At 55.7% G+C, this 20,844-nt stretch overlaps 1 protein-coding gene across 4 annotated transcripts in view; it reads right to left on the bottom strand.

Annotated features, from left to right (window-relative positions):
* The window catches only part of ACOT11 (acyl-CoA thioesterase 11), a 60,279-nt gene that overhangs the window by 26,396 nt on the left and 13,039 nt on the right, over positions 1–20,844 (bottom strand). For 3 of the 4 annotated variants that reach the window (XM_075556624.1, XM_075556634.1, XM_075556643.1), the window contains exon 2: positions 283–493. In XM_075556624.1, coding sequence (XP_075412739.1) covers positions 283–421 — 139 coding nt within the window. In that variant the 5' untranslated portion in view covers positions 422–493. Of the gene's footprint in view, positions 1–282; positions 494–11,968; positions 12,068–20,844 lie in introns of those variants that run through there. The other variant, XM_075556653.1, reaches the window with a different exon arrangement.

The following is a 20,844-nucleotide window of genomic DNA, read 5'->3' as shown; positions in this document are numbered from 1 at the left end:
CCATGCCAACTCATAGTGGGTCTGTAGGGCAGGGCAGAACTGCCCCGTGCACAGGTGGGTTTCCGAGCCCGCAACTCTTTATGGGAGTGGAAAGCCTCCTCTTTCTCGGCTGACCTGGTGGTTAGTAGCCCAATGCACAAGCATGACGCCACCTGGGCCAGGGCTCCTAAAAGTTTCTATCTAGGAAGTCCTCTGGGGCAGTTCTGCTCTGTCCTGCAGGGCCGCTGTGAGTCCTCTGGGCCTGGGGCCAGCGAGGGTCAGGGCTGCGGGGCAGGGCCTCACCAGACAGGCAGGCCGTGGTGTCAATCCACTTGAGCAGCTGCCCGATGCTCAGCTCGCCACGCTGGTTGGTGTGGCACGGCAGCACCAGCTGGCTCATCTGCACCTCCGTGGGGTTCCGGTACCCCTCACCATCGGCCATGGTACTGCCGCTGGCTTCCGCACGCGAGACTGACTTCCGGGCCAAGCGGCTGGAGAACACAGAGGCGAAGCCCTGGGAGGCAGACAGGGACAGAGGTCAGTGAACTGCTGGGTCTCCCAGGTCTGCCCGCTCCTGAGACCCCAGGACCTGGGAGAGGTTGAGGAGAGGGCCACCAGACCCCAGGGGCCTCGCCCAGGTTCCTTTGAGCCAACGTGACAGCAAGCCAAGCAGAGCCGAGGAAGGGAGGGCCGAGGTGGAGAGGGTATCCTGGCTTTGGGTTGTGAGTCGGCTTTTTTTTTTTAATCATTTTATTGGGGCTCATACAACCCATCACAATCCACACATAGATCAATTGTATAAAGCACACTTAGACATTCATCGCCCTCATCATTCTCCAAACTCGCTTTCCACTTGGGTTCCTGGGATCAGTTCCTCATTTTCATGAGCCGGCTTTTAAACCTCCTGCTCCCATTTCTCCTCCTTCATCAGACCCCCTGCCCCCCACAGGGAGGCTTGAGATGCTGTGGCTGGGGTCGAGCCCGTGGGTTTCACTAAGCTGCCCGCGGCTCTGCCAACGCTGTCCTGCTGTCCTAGGGGCAGCGGGGCAGGTCGCCAAGCTTCCCTTCTGCCTGTCACGGGGTGGGTTTGAACTGCCAACCTGTGGGTTCCCAGTCTGGCACAGGGGTTGCACACATGTGGCTCAGCAGTTAGCCAGAAAGCTTTAAAGCAGTGACCTTTTCAGACAGGTCCTCATGTGCTGGTGACCCCCAACCATTACATTATTTCCGTTGCTACTTCATCACTGTCATTGTGCTGCTGTTATGAATCGGGCGACCCCGTGAAAACGTCGGTCACCCGCAAAGGGGTCACGACCCACAGGTTGAGAACCGCTGCTTTGCAGGCGATTCTTCAGATCAGATCGTGGTGATTTCTTTGGTTTGTAAAAATACATTCCCGTCCTCGAATAATGTTGTGAGGGGCAGGACCGGCCCCTGGGTTAGTGCAGCCCTCGGCCCCCAGCCCGGGGCCCAGGGGCGTGGCTGCCAGCGGAGACTCCAGCAGCAGCCCTATGGGCCCCTACAGGCCCCTTCCGAAGGCCCCCGGGGCAGCAGGGGCAGAGCCTCCTTTGGGTGCTAATCTTACTTTAGCACTTGCCTCCACTGACGCAAAGGACCCTGGACCAGGGCCACGCCGCCGTCAGCTGGGAGAACCAGGAGCATCCTCAAACTCACGACTGGGCGGGGAGTGGAGCGGGGAGGGGAAGGTGCTCAGAAGCAGCCTGTCCTCCTGCTCCGGCCATAGCTGCTCCCACACGAGCCCTGTGGGGGCCCAGGGGCCTGGGGTGGGAGACAGGGGAGAGCCATCCTGCCTGCTCTCTGACGTCTCTCTCAGCTGCTCTCTGACGTCTCTCTCAGCTGCTCTCTGACCTCTCTCTGAGGTGCTCTCTGACCTCTCTCTCGGCTGCTCTCTGACTTCTCTGTCAGCTGGTCTCTGACGTCTCTCTCAGCTGCTCTCTGACTTCTCTGTCAGCTGGTCTCTGATGTCTCTCTCTCAGCTGGTCTGATATCTCTCTGAGCTGCTCTCTGGCGTCTCTCCGCTGCTCTCTGGCGTCTCCCCGCTGCTCTCTGACCTCTCAGCTGCTCTCCGACGTCTCTCTCTGAGCTGCTCTCTGACGTCTCTCTCAGCTGCTCTCTGACGTCTCTCTCAGCTGCTCTCTGACGTCTCTCTCCGCTGCTCTCTGACGTCTCTCTCTCTCAGCTGCTCTCTGGTGTCTCTCTGAGCTGCTCTCTGGCGTCTCTCCACTGCTCTCTGACATCTCTCTGAGGTGATCTCTGACCTCTCAGCTGCTCTCTGACATCTCTGTCAGCTGGTCTCTGACGTCTCTCTCAGCTGCTCTCTGATGTCTCTCTCTCTCAGCTGGTCTGATATCTCTCTGAGTTGCTCTCTGGAGTCTCTCTGAGCTGCTCTCTGGCGTCTCTCCGCTGCTCTCTGACGTCTCTCTGAGGTGATCTCTGACCTGTCAGTTGCTCTCTGACGTCTCTCTCAGCTGCTCTCTGGTGTCTCTCTGAGCTGCTCTCTGGTGTCTCTCCGCTGCTCTCTGGCGTCTCCGCCTGAGAGGAGTCAGAGCAGAGCGCACGTGTGAGCCTGTGGAAAGCTCAGGCGGGCCAGCTGGGCGATGAGAGGAGACGCACGCGTATCATGCTTCTTGGGAAGCAACTCTTACAAGTGCATGATCTGCACTAGCCCATGTTTGAAGCCTCTGAGCTAGCTTCTTGATTGTGCTTGTCTTACAGATAGGTAAACTGAGGCCCGAGTAAGGGGCAAAGCACAGCTGTGAACCCCCAGGGAGGTCTGGCTGCAGTGCGAGCTCCTAATAGCCACGCTGCCGGCTTGGCAGGGACAGAGGATTCAGCAGTCACAGCAGTCAGCTATGGGGCGGTGACAGCTCTGGGGGTGGGGTTTGTTTTGGGGCAAATCCCCCCCACAGGCTCCCTGGGCCAACAGAATACACTCAGCATTCCAAGGGGACTGGCCCCTACATGATAGAACCAGGAACGGAATGAGGCAGACCCAGAACCCCACTGATCCCCACGAGCCCCTGGGTGCCAGGCACAGTGCTGGGCACCGGGCGGAGAGTGAGCTCTCAGCCTAGACTGGGCCTGCGGTGCCAGGCTACCCAGCACACAGGCTCCTGCAGGCTCCCAGACTGCCAAGGCCCCAGCAGAAGGCCCTGTCGCCATGGTAACAACTGCCTAGGCATTTCCGGCACGTGGGGGTGGGTGGGGGGGCTAGACGGGTGGCCTCATGGATGTGGATGTGGGTTGCTAGCTGGCTGACTGGGTATAGGAACCAGTAGAGGGATGAGGGATTCTGAAAAGAACCTTCCAGAAAGAAGCCCTGAGGTGAGCTAGGGAGGCCCAGTACAGAGGGTGAGCTGGCAAAAGAGAGGGGCAGAGAGTGTGGGGGTTCTGAGCCTGTGTGTAGTCTGTAGGCACACAGGGAGGCCTCCCTTCCACCCTACACACACACACACACACACACACACGCACACACGCACAGAGGCACGTATGCTCGCTGCCCTTGCTGTCCCAGCCTACTCGCGCCCACTGCCTGGGCGGCTCCTCCTGTGGAAAGCAGAGCCAGGGCAGCTGACCCCACTGTGCAGGTGGGGAGACAGTGAAAGTCACCCTGGCCAGCAGTAAGGACACCGGCGTTCTCCCCTCGCCAGGCCCCACCCCTCCGAGTGGGCCTGTGTTATACACCAGGACTCCCTTCTGTATGCCTGCCGGCGGAGTCCTGCCCCCTTCATTTGCTCATTCGTTTGTTCAATCGCTCTTTCATTAACCAAGCACTTCCTCTGTCCTGGGCTCCAGGCCGAGGTCAGGGAATACAAGGATAAACTGGGTCCCATCCCTGCCTTCCAGAAGCTGCCGTGCCAGTGCCGCACCTAGAATGGCCAGCACGCAGACGTGCCTCATCAAAGGCTTCTGGCTTGAGTTCCAGTCCCGGCCCCGGCCCGGGCCCCTCCGGAGCCTCGTTGCTCACTACAGGCTCCCGCGCAGGTCCTGGGCTCCTGGAGTCCAGTCCTGCCTGCAGGGCTCCGGCGTGCCCAGCTGGGAGACCCTGTGAGAATGCTGCCAGACAGAACACTCTGTGCTCCTCCCAGCAAAGTTGAGCTGAGGGACAGGCCTCCACTGCCCCCAGAGAGGGCTGCAGAGCCCCAGGCACAGAACAGGAAGGGCAAGCAGAGCAGCACCAGGTGGCCCTGGCATGGTTTGTCTAGCTCTGAGGCAGCTTGCCCACATCAGGCCAGGCCAGGCCTGCTCTTGTCCCCAGGTAGGCCGGCAGCCAGCCTGGGAGAAGGGGTGTGTGTGACTCAGGCAGGTTTGGCCAATGGGGCCCCAGAACCCAGCCACTCCTCCCCGACTCAGACACTGGGCGGGCAGCCAGGCAGGCTGAGCCAAGACAGCTGACGGGAGGGCAGTGCCACTGCAGGGATGGGGAGGGCCTCCGAGGGTCAGAGAAGGCATCACTCTGAGCCTGGGACTGGGGCGTGCCCACTCAGCATGGCGCCAGGCCGGGCCCCAGGCCAGGTCAGAGCTGTCCAGCTTTGGTCATCCTAGACTGGGCCCCAGCTGGCCACACCATGAGCCAGCGTCACATCACAGGACTGCGTGTCAAAGCAACGAAGATGACCTCGTCCAATCTGTTATAGTGGGGGAAACAGGCATGTGGAGGAAAAGGCTGGCCTGAGTCACACAACTAGGGTGCATCCTAGGCCAGGGCTCTGTCCCCAGTCCACCCATGAGAGGATCTGATGGCAGGCTCACAGAACAGCATCAACCCCAACTTCCTCCCAAGGATTTCAACCTCCTGAAGCTCAGGTCCCTACACTGCCTACCATCCTCCACATCCCACCCTGCTTACCTCCTGCCAACCTCTACCCAGCACAGAGGGATCGCTCCACAAAGCATAGCCAGCAACTTGACAACCACAACTGGCTGTGTCTTGCCTTGTATGGAAGCTAGGTGTAGTCCCCATAGCTCCCACCCACCTCAGGGCTTAGCTCTGTCTCTTGGGACCATGTACACCTTTGTAAAGAGCAAGTCTTCTCAAAGCCTCTCTTGCTCGAGTCCTCAGTGGCTCCCGCTGCTCCCACCCGAGACCCAGCAGCCAGCTGTCAGCTCTAGATTACATCCTCAGACCACCACTCTCCTCTGCCCTGTTCACCTGGAATTCCTTTACCTGGTTGCCAGGTGAGCTTTTCCTCCCTCCCTCTCCAGACTCCATGCCTACCTCTTCCCCAGGAAGAGTCAGGCCCCCCCGCAGCCTTGCCTAGTCTCCAACATGGCACTGACCAAACGGTGTGGTCACTGTCCACAGCCACCACCCTCATGAGATGGAGTGGGTGCTCAGAAAGCCTGTGGAGGGAACAGACAGGGGAGGCCTCAGAGCTGAGCCTTGCAGGATGAGGAAGGTTTAAGGGGCAGAGAGGCTGCAGTAACTGGTGATGCGGACAGCAGGGCAAAGGGGAATAGGTGGGAGCGTGCTGGCCATCCATGTGTGGGTGGAGAGTAGATTCCAGGGAGAGACAGCATGGGAGGCCCGAAGGCAGGCAGAGACCAGGCCCAGGAGTCTCCAGAAACCACAGACTGTGGAGCCCGGCCAGAAATCACAGTGCCCACAGCTCACCCCCTCCCACCCGCACCCCCCTCCCCCCACCAGAACAGCAGCCCAGGTGCAGGCGCCCATCTGCACTGGTAGGTGAGGCTGGGCTTGGGTGGCCTCTCAGGTTACCCGCATTAGGCTGTGTGCACAGGAGCAGTCCAGCCTGAGTTTAGGCTGGTTCCTCAATTAGCTTCACAGGCCCTCTGGCAAGAGGATCCCCTCTGTGGGCCTCAGTTTCCTACTCTGTAAAACTGGGAATAAGAAGCCTAGTGATCTCTAAGGGTCACAATGGGGATAAAACGAGAGAGCAAGTATCCCAAGCTCCTGGCCCAGAACCGGGCCCACGGCTAGCACACCGGGTGTATTGTTAGCAGTGGAAGCCAAGTCTGGGCTTCCTACACGAAGAGCGCTGGAAGAGGCCCAAATAGCGTTCGCACTGGCCTTTTTACCGCTCGCAAGAGCTCCCAGACCCTCCCAACAACCCTGAGCAAGAGCCAGGCTGCTCTGTTATCCTGGCTGAGATGCCCCACAAGAAGGTACCCCGAGATGATGAGACTAGACGGTGGAGCAGGGATTCACACCCAGCTACTTAGAGTACAAAGCCCAAGTTCCTCCCACTCTCCCTCCCCCACCTTTCCCAGGGGGTGAGAGGGACTAGAAAGTAGGCCCCAGAAGGGGGAGGGAGGAGTGGCCTTTGGCCCACCCTGGAGCCAACTGGCCAGTCCCATGAAAGGCCTCATTGTCTGTGTCAGGCCACAGTGAGCACTGGCTGTGCTGCCCCCACAGAGGTGCCCCCCCACCCCGCCCCCAGCCCTCTCCAGTCTTTCAGAAAAGGGAGACTGGTGGGGGTGGCCTTCCCTGGCCAGCTTCCTACCAGCAAGGCAGGGGCATTTATCAGCATTCCTAAACCATTTCTAAACTTCCTCTGGGGCCTGTTCCCTACCTTCTTCCCAAAAAAGGCTCTAAGCCCTTCTCCCCCCCGCCCCACCCCCTCGCTCTCTCATACACACACACACACACACACACACACACACACACACTTGGTGTACATGCACCAGCACAGAGATGAGGAACCAAATAAGGAGGAGAGGATTAGGTTAAGAATCCAGTTGCAGAAAGATGTAGCCACAGAGAACTGCCTATGGCCCGAGATTCCCAGTAGTCAAAGTCAAAAACGTATCAGTGGGGACGAGGGAGCCCTGGTTCATGAAGGCTCCGGCCTGAGGACGTGAGGAAGGACGCCTTGCGTTGTTCTGCGCCAGAACGTGTCTTCGTCCTAGGAGATGGACGGCGGACCTTACTTCTCTCTCTTTCTGCTCAGCTCTGCTTGGAGGAGGTAGCCCTCCTCCACTCGTAGTTTCAGTGTCTTTCAACCTGAGGGGCCCATCCGCCAGGATTGTATCTGACGCTCCCTTGCAATTCATATGGTTTTCAGCAGCTAATCCTCCAGCAATGGACTGCCCATTCCTTCCCACCTGTTTTAGTCTGGAAGCTCCCCGGAAACCTGTCCTCGCAGGTATTTGAAATACCAGTGGCATGACTCCTAGCATCACAGCAAGATACAAGCCACCACAGGACCACAAACAGACAGCTGAGTAGTGAGAAAAGATATCGTTGCTGATGGTGCTTGAAACAGAGGATACCAGACAGTCGTTAACCTGGATTGCATGGACTAGATAAAAGCATTCGACTTTGTGGGTCAGAATGAATTATGGGAATTCCAGAACACATCATTGTACCCCTGGGGAACCTATCTATACACCAAGTGGCAGTCGTTCGAACAGAACAAGTTGATACTTTGGGATCTAAAAGCAGGAGAGATGAGAGTCAGAGTTATAGCCTTTCAAACTGTTTGCTGAGCAAATAATCCGAGAAGGCGGACAGTGTGAAGAATTTGGCTTTAGGACGCGAGGAAGACTCCTGGACAACCTGAGATGTGCAAGTGATGCAGCCTTGCTGGCTGAAAGCAAACAAGGCTAGAAGCACTTACTGATGAAGTCCAAAGACTACATCTTCAACATGGACTACACCTCAGCAGAGAGAAACCCCAAATCCTCACAAACAACATGACCTTGAATAGGGGAGGGGGAGACTAAATTTGTCAGGGGTCTCATATTTCCCTTTGGTAAATAACAAGAGTCAAGAAATCAAGCTATGTATCGCACTGGGGAAATCTGCTGCAGACGAGCTTAGCTCGTCAAAGTGGGAAAAAGCCAAGATGTCACTTTCAGAGTTAAGGGGTGCCTGGCCCGCACCACGGTATCAGTCCAGTTGTTTCCTGCGTATGGAAAAGCTGGACAAGGAATAGGAAGACAGAAGAAGCATTGATGCGTTCGGATTATGGTGCTGGCGAAGAATCCTGGCCGTCCCCTGGGCTGCCGGAAGAAGGAACCTAGTGAGATGCTCCTTAGAAGGGAGGGCAGTAAGAAGTCCTCCCTGCACTCTTCGGAGTTGTCCAGAGGGGCCAGGCCCTAGAGAAGGACGTCCTGCTGGGGAAGCATCCGAAGAGAGAGGGGGACACTCAAGGAGAGGGGCCGACCCCGTGGTTTCAAGGACGGCCTCGACACAGCAATGTCATCGTAAGGATGGTGCCGGACCAGAAAGTGACTCATTCTGCTGACGATGGACGCTGTAGGGCAGAGAAGTGCTTCACGGGGTCCTTGCTGGAGCAAACCGTCACTTCTTTCTCCCCCATGTGGCCGGTGGGCTCACACCACCAACCTTCAGATTCATGACCGAGGACTCAATTCTGCGCCACCATGGCTCTCCCCATGCCGCCTGCCACCCCAGATCCCTGTCCACGTCACCCCTCATCTCCGACATCTCTTCCCCACGTTCATTTCATCATGAGGGCATTTGATTGATACCAGAGCATAAGCTCAGCCAGGCCAGGCCGGGGCCCCGCTCTAGTCCTGGCTTCCAAGGGGCTCAACCCAGAGCTTGGCTTGGCTACTTGTGGGTCACACGAATGAGCCTGGCCCGGGGGGCGGGGGGGTGTCTCTGAGTCACACTGGCTAGTGCCACTCAGGTGGGCTGGAAGATGGTGGCCCACCAGGTCAGAGGAGGCTCTCTGCTCAGGCCCCGCTTCCACCGCTGCTCCCTCACCTCCTTCTAGAACGCATTGCCTGCACAATCACCTGCCTCCCTCCATCCCCACAGGTGAAAATAAGCTTGCCTGAAATCTGACACGGCCCCAGTGGGGTCATCTTGCGAAGCAGGTCCACCCACTGTGAAGTCAGCCAGAAGGTCAATGGGGGCAGGGCGGGACTTCCTGAATGCCCCACCCCCTTCCTCTCTCCTTGGGCACAGGGGCAAATTTGCAAGGTGTTACCAGTGGCAAGGTACACACAGGGTGCCTGTGCCCAGAGAAGTCCGTCCCACCTCCTGCGCAAGGTCACACAGCCCTGCACCACGAAGCCAGGACTTCCACGCAGGCTTCCTGGCCGGATGCTGCCGCGCACTCTGGTCCACCAGTCAGTTCCAGGAGAGTGCTCAGCAGTGACGGCTGTTTTGTTATAAGAATGGGGAAACTGAGCCTCCCTGTCCAAGGTCATCAGCACAAGCGTTCAATGTCTGGCAGACCTTACCGAAAATGAGTTCCTCCCCCCCTGAGAACCGGGCAGGTAACCCCAAGCCCCTCTCCACCCATGTACAGCGTGGGGATCAGAGAGGTCCAAACGAGAGACGCTCAGCCAGCGGGGCTGCGCTGAGGGACACGTCCAGCTGTGCTCTCCTCCTTGGCCAAGTTGCACCTGGCCAGCCCCTGCCCACAGCTCGCGGGGACTTCGGAACAGGGCAGTCCGTTGTGGGAAGCCCCCAGGAGGGTGGCACCTGGCTGCACAAGCGCCCCACTCCAGCCCTGGCTGCAGACTGGGGAGGGGAGGGTTGTGATGAGGGAGGACAGCCACAAGGAAACCCGCTGTAGGCGGTGGTGACTGCTAACCGCAGGCAGAGGCAGGGGAGCCGGGAGACACCAGCAGCTGTCCAGGCGACTGGGACCCGTGGCGATTTCACAGGAGTCCGAGGAGCTGTGCCCCACATGGTCACCCACGGTCGGTTTTCACAAGTCCTCCTCCAAGCCCCTGGGTGGCCTCAAACCTCCGGGCTTTCCGCCAGCATCGAGCTCTCCATCAGGGGCGCCTGCCACAGCCCGGCGGACCCTCATCAGCTGCAGACAGGAAAAGCACCTCGGCTTTTGGAGTGTTCGCATGGTGGTGTTGGCAGCCTCGCAGGCATTTTGAGTGCTTTCTGAAGGACTTGGGAGCCCTTGTGACACAGGGGTTACGTGTCAGGCTGCTAACAGCAAGGTCTATAAACCACCAGGTGCCCGAGGGAGAAAGACAAGGCTTTCTGTTCCTCTAAAGAGTTACAGTCTCAGAGAGCCACCCCATCCGTCCGATAGGGTCGCTGTGAGTCCCAGTCAGCTCCATGGCAGGGGGGTTTAGAAAGACTCAAGCCCAACACGCAGCCACCTGGTCTGTGAGTACACACAGGGGCACCCGCTCAGTTCTGCCTGAAAGTCAGCCTGTTATCTCAGCCCAGAACCCCGTCTTCAACACTGCAAGCTGAGCCCCCAACATGGCCAACTTAGGAAAAAAACAAAAAAAGCAAAACTTACAGCCATCAGTTGATGCTGACTCATAGCGGGCCCAGGAGACAGTGTAAAGCCGTCCCTGCGGGGTTCCAAGGCTGTACGGAACTCCTTACAGGAATCGAAAGCTCCCTCTTGCTCCCAGGGAGCAGCCAGCGGTTTCAAACCGCTGACCTTGCCGCGACATCAGCAGTGCTCCTGGACAGAGTCCCTCTCAACAGGTTAGGTGGGCAAGTTCTACTCTCAGTTCACTACCAGATCTTAGGCAAGTCGTCCTCCTGTCAGCCCCTCGGGAGGTTGTAAAAATAAAATAAGAGCTGGGAAGGTCCTTTGTCATCTGTAAGGGGCTGAAGCGGCCCGGGTTACATATCTCCAGGGATGGGGAGCTCACTACTTCCTCTGTGAGCCTGCTGCCTGGATAGGAGATCTGGAGCAAGTGACGAGAGGAGAGGCTGCCACACCAAGGGGTTAGCAGGGACACCCCCCCCCCGGCAGCGTAAAGGGAGTCAACCCCCCAGGGGACCAGAAGCCAAGACCTGGCTGTATGGGACCCCTTCAAATTCACTCAACCAAAATCCTCCCTCTGTGTGGCCTGCGCACCACCCCTACACTGTGCCCCGGAACTTAGAGGTACCTGTGGGCATGGTCAAGGGTTTAAGTTCCCTGGACCCCCCTTCCTCACTTATGCAGGTGACTTGAGACCATCGCTGTCCCCCATGTAAGGGTTTCCCATGCGCCAGGCACGTTGCGCCAGGCACGCTGCTGAACACTTCCCACGCATTCTCACTTTGAATCCTCAAAGCGAGTTGGATATTGGCATCATTTCTGTTCTACGGAGGGTCACCAGAGGCCGGGCAGGTGAGATACGTGCACACAGGTGAAAATGGCACAGCCAGTAAAGAGCAGAGGTGGGACTTGGACCCATCAAGTCTGTTTAACTCAAAGACACACTGCCACTTGGCCACCACCCGCCTCTGATCTGAGGACAGGAAGGTCGTGCTGGGTCCCAGGCACTCGGGTCAAACACAGGCCCATCCTCACCCGCTGGTGCCAGCCCAGGGCTCCCAGAAGTGCCCCTTCCAGTCCACCCTACCCTCTTTGGGAAAGGTGCTCCCCAGGAACTCCTCTCATTGGAGCTCAAACCTAAGGACTGTCTGGAGCCCTGTCCCACCCGGTGCTCAGGGCCCAGGGACGCCCCACCATCAGGGAAACAAGCTCCCTATGAGACAAAACTTGCACTTAGAAAACCCATAGCTCTCAGAAGTAAGAGGAAACCTGTGGTCAGCTTCACGTGTCCCTCTCAGACACAGGAACCTGCCTGCTGCATCCCCTCCATGGCTGTGGAGCACCAACTTGCTTGCTCTCAGAGACAGGGCGCTCACACCTTTCCAGGCTCTGCAACTAAGGAGGAGCCTGCCTCTCAAGGGTTTTCCATTCCCTTCACCCAGCAGACAGCTTCTTCCCTGTGGATTTCTTCGTTGGGGGGCTGTTTGAGACACTTCGCCCCCACCTCCAGCAGACTCCACAAAGACGCCAGGGGGGATGTGAACAGGGGTCTAAGGCCAAGTGCACCTGGCCCCCAACCACATGGCCTCACAGGCGATCACCCCCATGCTGGGGCTACTGGCAGAGCGGTGGGCCAATCAGCCTCTCTCCCAGCCAGAGACTTCCAAGCCTCCCTGCCAAACATTCAAGGCTGCTGCCTGGCACTGCCTCTGGGTCACCATGGCAACAGGCTGCCAGGCGATGGGCCCAGGCCCTGCCATCCTGCAAGCAGACCCATTTACCTTGGACCTAGGCACACCAGCTGTAGGGCATCACAAGTCCATTCCAAGACAGCAAGGCAGAGACCATAAAAAGGGAGGGGGGAGCGAGGGGGGAAGAACAGAGAACAGAGGAGATGGAGCAAGAGTGAGACGTGTGCATGTGCATGTAAGCGCGCGCGCACACACACACACACGAGAGAGAGAGAGAGAGAGAGAGAGAGAGAGAGAGAGAGAGAGAGAGAGAGAGAGAGAGAGAGAGAGAGAGAGAAGTGAGGGAGGCAGGAAAGGGGCCCCTCCTCACCTCCCCCACTGCACACATTCCTCAGGCCTGACTGCTCTGGCCTGGAGGGAGTCTGTCTGCAGCTGGGACTTCCTGCCCCAGGAAGCTGGCAGCCTGGTGGGCCCCAGGGCAGCCCTTCCAGACCCCAGCTGCTTCTCCAGCCCCTTGCAGGACCCTCTCCCCACCCTCAAAGGCTGTAGCCACCTCAAAATCAGGGCCCCTTCTCTGAGACTTTCAGCACTTCTCAACTGAATGCCCCCCCCCACCTCCCCAAAGTCCCAGAAAGTCCCTAGCGGTCACCTGTCCCCCATCCCCACCCCTCAGTGGAGATGCAGGAGCAGGCGTGATTTTATCGTGTGAACGTGTTCCCTCAACACTGAGGGAGGTGTAAAGCCTAGCAAGGGGCACCAGCCCAATGGGCTGGCTGTTTCTGAGGCAGGGCACCTCCCATGCCCATCCTGAGTCACCAAATGCAAGTTAGGAGTGCCACAACCTGGCCTGACCTGGCCTCCAGAGGGGGATGCGTCATCCAGCAGGTGCGCCTAGCTGTCCCTTTGCTGGGCCGTTGCCATGCACCTGGGCTTCGCCTGGGCCTCACACTCCCTGGCTGCAAAATGGGCTTGCCTGTCTCCTGGGCTCTCACCTTATATCATCCTAATCCTTCCAGAAAGTCTGGTTCAAAAAACGTGCTAAGCGAAGTGGTGAGAGAGAACAAAATGGGGGGGGGGGCTGGCAAGAGGATGGGAGCAAGGCCAAGGATACTCGGGCTGCCGGCCTCTAGCTGTCTGGGTCACCGGAAGCCACTCTGAAGGTCACTCTCCACGCCTACAAATGGAGATCCTACCACCCCGCCAGTGGATGTCAAGTGGATTCTGATCCGTGAGTTTCAGGGTAGATCTGTGTTCCGTGGGCTTTCTCGTCCGTGGCAGAGACCTTTTAGATAGAAGCAGATTGCCAGGCCTTTCTTGCTAAGCCCCTGGGGGGGAGGGGGCTCCAATCTTGCGCTGGCAGTCGAGCTTTGTCCCTTGTTTTCACCACCTGGGGCCTCCTGACTGTGACCTGGGAGTGGGTTCCCACTCCTGGTGGCCCTGCTCAGGTGAGAGCAGACTGGGCTCCTTAAGGTTTTGTATGACTAGTTTTTCAGACGATCACCAGGCCTTTCTTCGTAGGCCCCTCTGGGTCAACCCAAGTCTCTAAGCTTGGGAACAGCAGTCAAATCCACTTCCCAGGGCTCTGAGGACACCCTGCTCACAGTGAGGATTACAGGGTGGGCGTAAGGGGCCCGAGCAGGACGCCAGCACTGCACACTGTGAGAAAAGTTGAGGTGTCGGATGACAACCCAGCAAACAGTCATATGACCTGCCCAGGGGGTCTTTTGAGAGCCCGGGCCGATCTGGAGGACAAGATCCAGGCAGCTGGCCCATTGAGGGCTTTGGGGAAGCCCCCAGCAGCAGGGAGGGGCTAAAGCCCAAATGTGACAGTCCATTCGCTTTCTCTGGGGCCCTGGCACTGGAACATGGGATCTGTCCATCAGCCAGCAGTGGAGATATTTGCACAGGGGACTCTGCGTGCCTCCCCTGGTGCCCTCCCGAGATGCCCACACACGGTCTGCTAACCAACCTGCACAACTGCTGGGAAAACTTGCCTTCCAGGCTCTAGAAGGCTGGAAACCCCTCCCAAGGGAAATGGATTCTTGGAATCCATTTCCGCCTTAGAAGGCGGCTGCGGTTCACAGAGAAGGCATTTGAGGCACACAAGGGGAGGCCGACGGGCAGGAAAGGGCACAGGCTCCGTGTGTACTCTAGGTGCTCCCTAGAACTGCCACCAATCCCCGCAGGTGTCTCCGGCACAGCACCACAGCCTACTGCTCTGTTCATCACAGGATCGTCCCCTTTAACAGAGACGCCGAGCCCAGTTCAAAACCACCAGCCAGTCCTCGGGAGAAAGACAGGGCTTTCTACTCCGTAAGAAGTCACCTTCTCAGAAACCCACAGGGGCAGCTCTACTCTGTCCTTATAGGGTCACTGTGAGTCGGCGTCCACTCGACGGCAGTGAGTTTTTAGTTTAACGGGAACCCTACAGGACAAAGTCTAATGGCCCCATGGGATTTCCCAGATGGTAAATCTTTACGAGAGCAAACAGCCTCACCTTGCTCCCTCAGCGCTGCTGCTGGGTTTGAACCACTGGCCTTCTAGTTACTAGTCCAACACCTGGTCCTAAACGGCCACCTGAAAGGTTCCAACTGTACATAAATAAAATAAAATAAAAGGTTGTAATTGTAAATCCAAGACTGGTGCTATCCTTCTACACTGACATTTTTCTGTCACTCTGTTACAGCGGATGTCGGATTGACTAAATGACTGTTTATGCGAAAACAACCTGAGGACTTTATCTGTCCACAAACTCAAGTCACCAGGACTGTGTAATCAAAGTGGACACCCGTGGCTGCTGAGTCTTGAGCTGTGGTGGGCGTGGGGCACACTTAGGGCGGGGATGGCTCGGTGACCTAGAGAAGACCATGCACAAATGAGGCAGCTTGGGGAGCAGCCAGCCCCTCTCTGGAAGCCAGTGAACTGAGGGGCACAGGCCAGCGGGTCCCAGGAGGGACTGCAGGGAGCTGGGTTGCGTGTAACCCGGGTGTGGGGCCTTGAGCCATACAAATCAGAGGGCTGGGAGGATCAGAAGGTAGGTGGGACCTACTAAGGGCAAAGCCAAGACCAGAGAGGGGGCGGCGGTTCAGCTGGCGGGGGGTGGGGGTCAAGATGAAACATTTTTGTAAGCTCCCACTCATTGCTCTAAGGTGGCGAGGATAGAGCAGCGGTTCTCAACCTGTGGGTCATGACCCCTTTGGTGGAATCTAACCACCTTTTCACAGAGGTCGCCCGATTCCTAACAGTAGCAACATGCCAGTGATGAAGTAGCAGTGAAAATAATTTGATGGTTGGGGTCACCACCACATGAGGAACTGTATTAAAAGGTTGCTACATTAGGAAGCTTGAGACCCACTGAGACAGAGCAAGACGCGTGGATGGACAGCGGACGAAGGGCGGATCAAGGCCGTTTTTGAGATTGAGGCGTGCTGGGTGGGAAAGGCAGGAGGCTCTGTGTGTGGACAGAGAGGCTCTGCCTCAGTCGGGGTCATGCAGAAGGCTGGCTCTACGTGACAAAGGGGGTAACTGCGCTGTTCTGGGATGAGCAGCTCCTGGTGGGAACAACGCTCCCAAAGAGGGAAAGAAGTTTGGCAGGTCAGAGGGATAACAGGGTGGGCTGGGTGGCTTCCAGGAGGCGAGTTGAATACACAGGGAAGCAGGCTAGTCCGAGTCACGTCATGTCAGGCCCTGTGGGTCCCAGGAGAGTTTGGATCTTACTCCAAGTCATGGGATGGGAGGCAAGGGAGGGTCTCAAGGACCCATCATCCGAGGGGAGATTGCATGTGGGTTCCACAGACTCCACGGCCGGGCAAGGGGCTGCTACAGAGGCAGTGGAGGGACAGCATGGGGCTTCTGCCACGGAACCCCAGCACTGCAGAAACCACCCATCAGTGGCCACCTGCTCTCTGGCCTTCCAATTGATGGGTGCAGGAGCTGGCCAGCAGTCATCTCTGACCACTCAGTCCCACATCACTCCTTCCAGCGCCCATGCAGGCTGAGCCTGGGCTGCAGGGATCCCCAGCTAAAGCACCCCAGAGGGCGTGTTCAGAAGGCCCCTCCCACCCTGCTGCACACTGCGCCTGCTCCAGATGGGTTGCCCGGAAGCTCAGCTTTATCTTCAAAAGCAAGCAGAGGGTGGGGGCCAGGTAAGCTTGGAGTCCTAAAAGCCTAGGGGTGGGGGTGCCAGGAGAGAACCTGGTTTTCCTGGGGCTCCTGCCTCCTCATTCCCACATGCCTCATGCCTCCCCACACTCTTAATCTCTTAGGAGTCTTCAATGTGTTAATGAGGGTGTGTGCTATCCTGCCTGGTACAAGACAGGCTCCCGCGGCAGCAGCCATTATTGCCCCTGTGTCCCTAGGTTGCAGACAAGGAAACTGAGGCTGAGAAATTGGAGGGAGAGCACTAGCCAGCGGGTACTTCAGGAAACAGCTCAAGCCTTCTGACAGCACAAGTCCCATCTGTCCCCCTCTACCCGCGCTAGCTCACTGGGGCTCCTTATATTCTTAGGAAGCAGTGCTTCAGAGCCGCTGAGTGAAGACGCCATGTAGGAAAGAAAGAGATGTGCTCAGTCTGCCTCCAGCACCCTGCTAAGAGAGTGAAAGGAAATCCAGACCCACCTGGCACAAGGTGTGAGCACTCAGCTGCTCATCAAGAGGTCAGTGGTTTGAACCCACTAGCCGTTCCTCTAGATAAAAGCTGTGACGGGCTGCTTCCGTAAAAATCTGAAAACGAGGTGAGGTCGTGCTGTTCTGTCCGGGGGAGCTGCTGGGAGTCCGAATGGCCTCAATGGCTGTGCGCGTGGGTGTGGATTCAGGTTCTGTCAAGCCCTGGAGCCGAGCTGAGAGCTTCAGGCTGCTTAAAAACCCAGGGCCACTCCCCTCCCGACCTCTGATCCAATTCCAGGTCTGGGGCAAGGAACTGGCCTGGGGCGGAGCAACACCTGGAGGCCAGTCCGCTCCTTAAGCAGATCAGAGATTTGCTCTTAAGTGGGAAATAGGGCAAACGGAGGGCCCTGGGATCCAGCACCCTTCCCCCAGGGCATGTCCTGGAAGACGTCCCAGCGAGTACTGTTCCCCACCAGCTGGGAACCTACTGGGCTTCTGAAGAACCACACGCAACAGAGCAGTGTAAGTGCGTGCCCACACGCGAGGCACTACGAAACAGGGGCCAGGTCTCCTGTCTCAGCACCCCGGTGTCTCACTATCATTTTCTGAGCACCTACTATGAGCCAGGCCTTTGTAGAACATGCCCCCGGTGCAGCCATACCTAACGTTACTGCCCTTGTAGTACTCCATGTCCCAGACTCTGTGGCTGTTTTTGGTTTTTTAACAAATGGAAGATTTGTGGCAACCTTGCATCGGCCAGTCTACGGGCACCATTTTCCATTCAGTGTCTCGGGGACACGTTCGGGCTGTTCTCACAGTAGGACAGATTTTTCCATCATGCTATTGCACACTTAATAATTAACTACCGAATCAACCCAAACACACTGCCATCACCCAGTCAATTCTGACCCACAGCGACCCTGCAGGACAGGGCAGAACTGTCTATCTTCTCTGTTCTTCTGAGGCTGTCCATCTTCATGGGAATAGAAAGCTTCCTCTTTCTTCTGGTAGCTTTGAACTGCTGACCTAGTAGTTAGCAGCCTAACACATAATCCACCCCACCACCAGCGCTCCGTAATAGACTGCAGTACACTGTTGTTCTAAGGTGCCATTGACTCGGGTCCAATGCAGAGTGACCCCACATGCAACAGAAGAAAACTCTGCCCAGTTCTGGGTCCTGCTTCATCCCCCTAACCATTCTGATGTTTGGGCCCATTGATGCAGCCACTGTGTCAATCCATCTTGTCAAAGGTCTTCCTCTTCTTCGCTGCCCTTATTTTACCAAGCATGAGGTTCTTTCTGTCCATCCTCATTTCTGAGGAGCACTCTGGCTGTACTTCTTCTGAGACAGACTTGTTACTCTTCTGCCAGTCCACGGTAGATTCAAAATTCTTTGCCAACACCACTGGCATAAGAATAGACAAATTAAAAAAAAAAGAATAGACAAATCGCTTATGCTGATAGAACTGAGGGTCCAGGAACCCACATTTATGGTCAATTGATGTTCCACAAAAGTGTCAAGACCATTCAATGGGGGGAACGAGTGGGCCTAGGACAACTGGATATTCTGTTAGATGCTGGATCCCTATCTCACACCATATACAAAAATTAACTCAAAATGGATCAAAGATCTAAATGTCAGAGTTAAAACTATAAAACTATTAGAAGAAAATATAGGCATAAATCTTACTGGCCCTAGACCAAGCGACATTTTTTTTGAAAGCGCAAACAAAAGAAACATCAAATAAAGCAGACATGATTGAAATTAAAAACTTGTATATGTCAATGGACCCCATCGCAGTGAAAAGGCAGCCTACAAATCGAGTGAGTCTACCCGCGCCGCTTGCTACGGTACTTCGTGTCATGGAACAAGAGTGAAGATTTGCATGTCGTGTCTCTCATAAAGGACTTGCATCTAGAAAGGGAGAGGCGATCACAAGGATCTACATATAACCTCCTCCCAGGGGGACGGACAACAGAAAGGGGGTGAAGGGAGACATCGGACAGTGTAACATATGACAAAATAATAATAATTTATAAATTATCAAGGGTTCATGAGGGGGGGAGCAGGAAGGGAGGGGAAAAATGAGGAGCTGATACCAAGGGCTCAAGTAGAAAGCAAATGTTTTGAGAATGGTGATGGCAACAAATGTACAACTGTGCTTGACACAATGGATATATATGCATGGATTGTGGTAAGAATTGTACCAGCCCCCACTAAAATGATTTCTTTTTTAAAAAGGACTTGTATCTAAAATACAGAAAGAACTCTGGGCACAGTGTTGGGGAAATTGCATCGAGTAAGGGTCAGGTTGCACGGTCAGTGAATGTAATTGTTGGAGTCTTCAAAGCTTACAAGTGGTCCCGAAGCCACAGCAATTGGTCTCTACTCACCTGGAGTAACAAAGGAAGACAGACAGGCAGGAAGAGGAAACGGTATGAGAGGGTAACTCCCCCCCCCACCCGTGCCATGAGACCAGAAGAACTGGATAGGCCTGGCTACCATCACAGAACACTTTGATCAGAGATTCTATAGAAGAATTTTGATCAAAGGTGGGTAGGGAATGCAGAACGGAATTTAAAATTCTCACGGAATCCAGAATTTCTGAATGATCCCCCTGAAGCTGCTACCTTGAGAGAAGCCTGTAACCTTAAACCACAAATATCCCTTGACATCTTCTAAACGCCAAATCGTTTAGCATAACTAGTACCAATTGCCTGGGATGTTGTAAAGATCTAGTTATATGGAATCAAACTGACAGCAGCAATGAGAAGGGTTAAGTCAGAAATGAAGGGACAGTGAGTTTACGTCAAAGAAGGAGGAGCAACTAGGATTACGCGTCCTGGATCATACGCACAGAAATTGTTAAATTGGTGTGTGTTCTGCGGTGTATCTTTTCAAGGACAACAAAAATAAAATGGAAATCGAGAGAGAACTTGTAACAATGACTAATCCAGGTAGAAAATAGGTGATGAGTCTGAACAGATATCTCACCAAAGAAAATGCAAGAGTACGAAGATGTTCGACCGCTAACCATCTGAAAAACGCAAAGCAGGATGGCCATGAGATATCTCCCGGAGGTGAAACAGTATGCAAAGGTCCATATTGCTCAGCAGTAGATCACTATGTTTTGCTACCAGGTAGATGCTGCAAAGATATAGTGGGTTATGTGTTGCACTGTTAACTGACAAGTCAATAGTTAAAATCCACCGGCCACTCCCTGGGAGAAAGATGGGGCTTGCTGCCCCATAAAGGCTCCCAGCCTTGGAAACCCACCGCAGCAGTGGCGCTCTGTCCTGCGGGCTCACTCTGGGCTGGAATCAACTTGAATGCAGGTACGTTTAGAGAAAGGCAGGCTGTACAGAACGGGCAGGTTTGGCACCTGCATTGAAAACAACGACGGGCAGGCTTGGGGCCCCTTAACACTGTTGAGCATAAGCTTCCCCAAGACGTTTTGTTCTCTCCTCTCTTTCTTTTAAACATAGGGATTTTTAACATCAGATGTGTCACCATGTCACGTTTACTGCAGACTTAAAGAGCATTATCATTTTTTTCTCTTCAGAAACCAGAGCCTTGGCTTTCCTACCTGTAAAGCCAGGTGAATCCCAGCAGCCTTGCAAATGCTGTGGGGAGGCTTAAGTGGACTTAGCACGTAGTAGGTATTCAATCCACCGTAGCTTTCACCGGCTCGTCCCATCACTGACCCGCTGAGGAGACTGAAGTCCAAGGGCAAGAGTACGCAGGTTATAAATAGTCCACTAAAGCAGTCAAGAAAGTCTGCCTTGAGCAATGTGCTCTTCTAAAGAACTATCTCAATGGGATCCCACGGACAAGCGCAAGGAAATGTAGAGAGGGCCGTGAGCGGGCGGAGGCGAGGGCACAACTCAGACAAGGAGTGAGCCGTTCCACACGCACAAAGAAGCCCATCGCTGCCGCCCCGGAGCCACGCGTATCGAGACCGGCCTGCTCCGTGCCTGCTCGGCCCGTGTCTCCTGTCGTCTTGTGTTGTGTTGTTCAGAACCAGCGCGCTGGCCCCTAACAACTGCTGTGGGTAGATTTTCAACAGCACTTTTGTTTTGTTTTGTTTTGTTTTATTTTCACAAGGACAATATCAAGTGTTCTCAAGGATGTGTAGGTGGGGGGGCCCTCAGACATGTCTGGCGGGGGGCGAATGGCCACTCCGCTTTGAACCCCCTCGGACAGCTGCTCTGGGTGAAGCAGCCCCAGCAGGTGCAGGCCAGGAAGCCAGACGCCCCAGAGAGATGAAAACGTGAACCCAGAAAAATGTCCGCACCCACGTTCCTGCCTGGCAGCGCCAGTCTCAATAGCCCCAGTGGCCACAACCCGAGCGCCCATCGCA

Source organism: Tenrec ecaudatus, chromosome 1 (genome assembly GCF_050624435.1).
Source record: "Tenrec ecaudatus isolate mTenEca1 chromosome 1, mTenEca1.hap1, whole genome shotgun sequence".
In the NCBI taxonomy this organism is placed as follows: Eukaryota; Metazoa; Chordata; class Mammalia; order Afrosoricida; family Tenrecidae; genus Tenrec; species Tenrec ecaudatus.
Note: the sequence above shows the minus strand (reverse complement) of the source record. Positions and strands in the feature narration are given on the sequence as shown.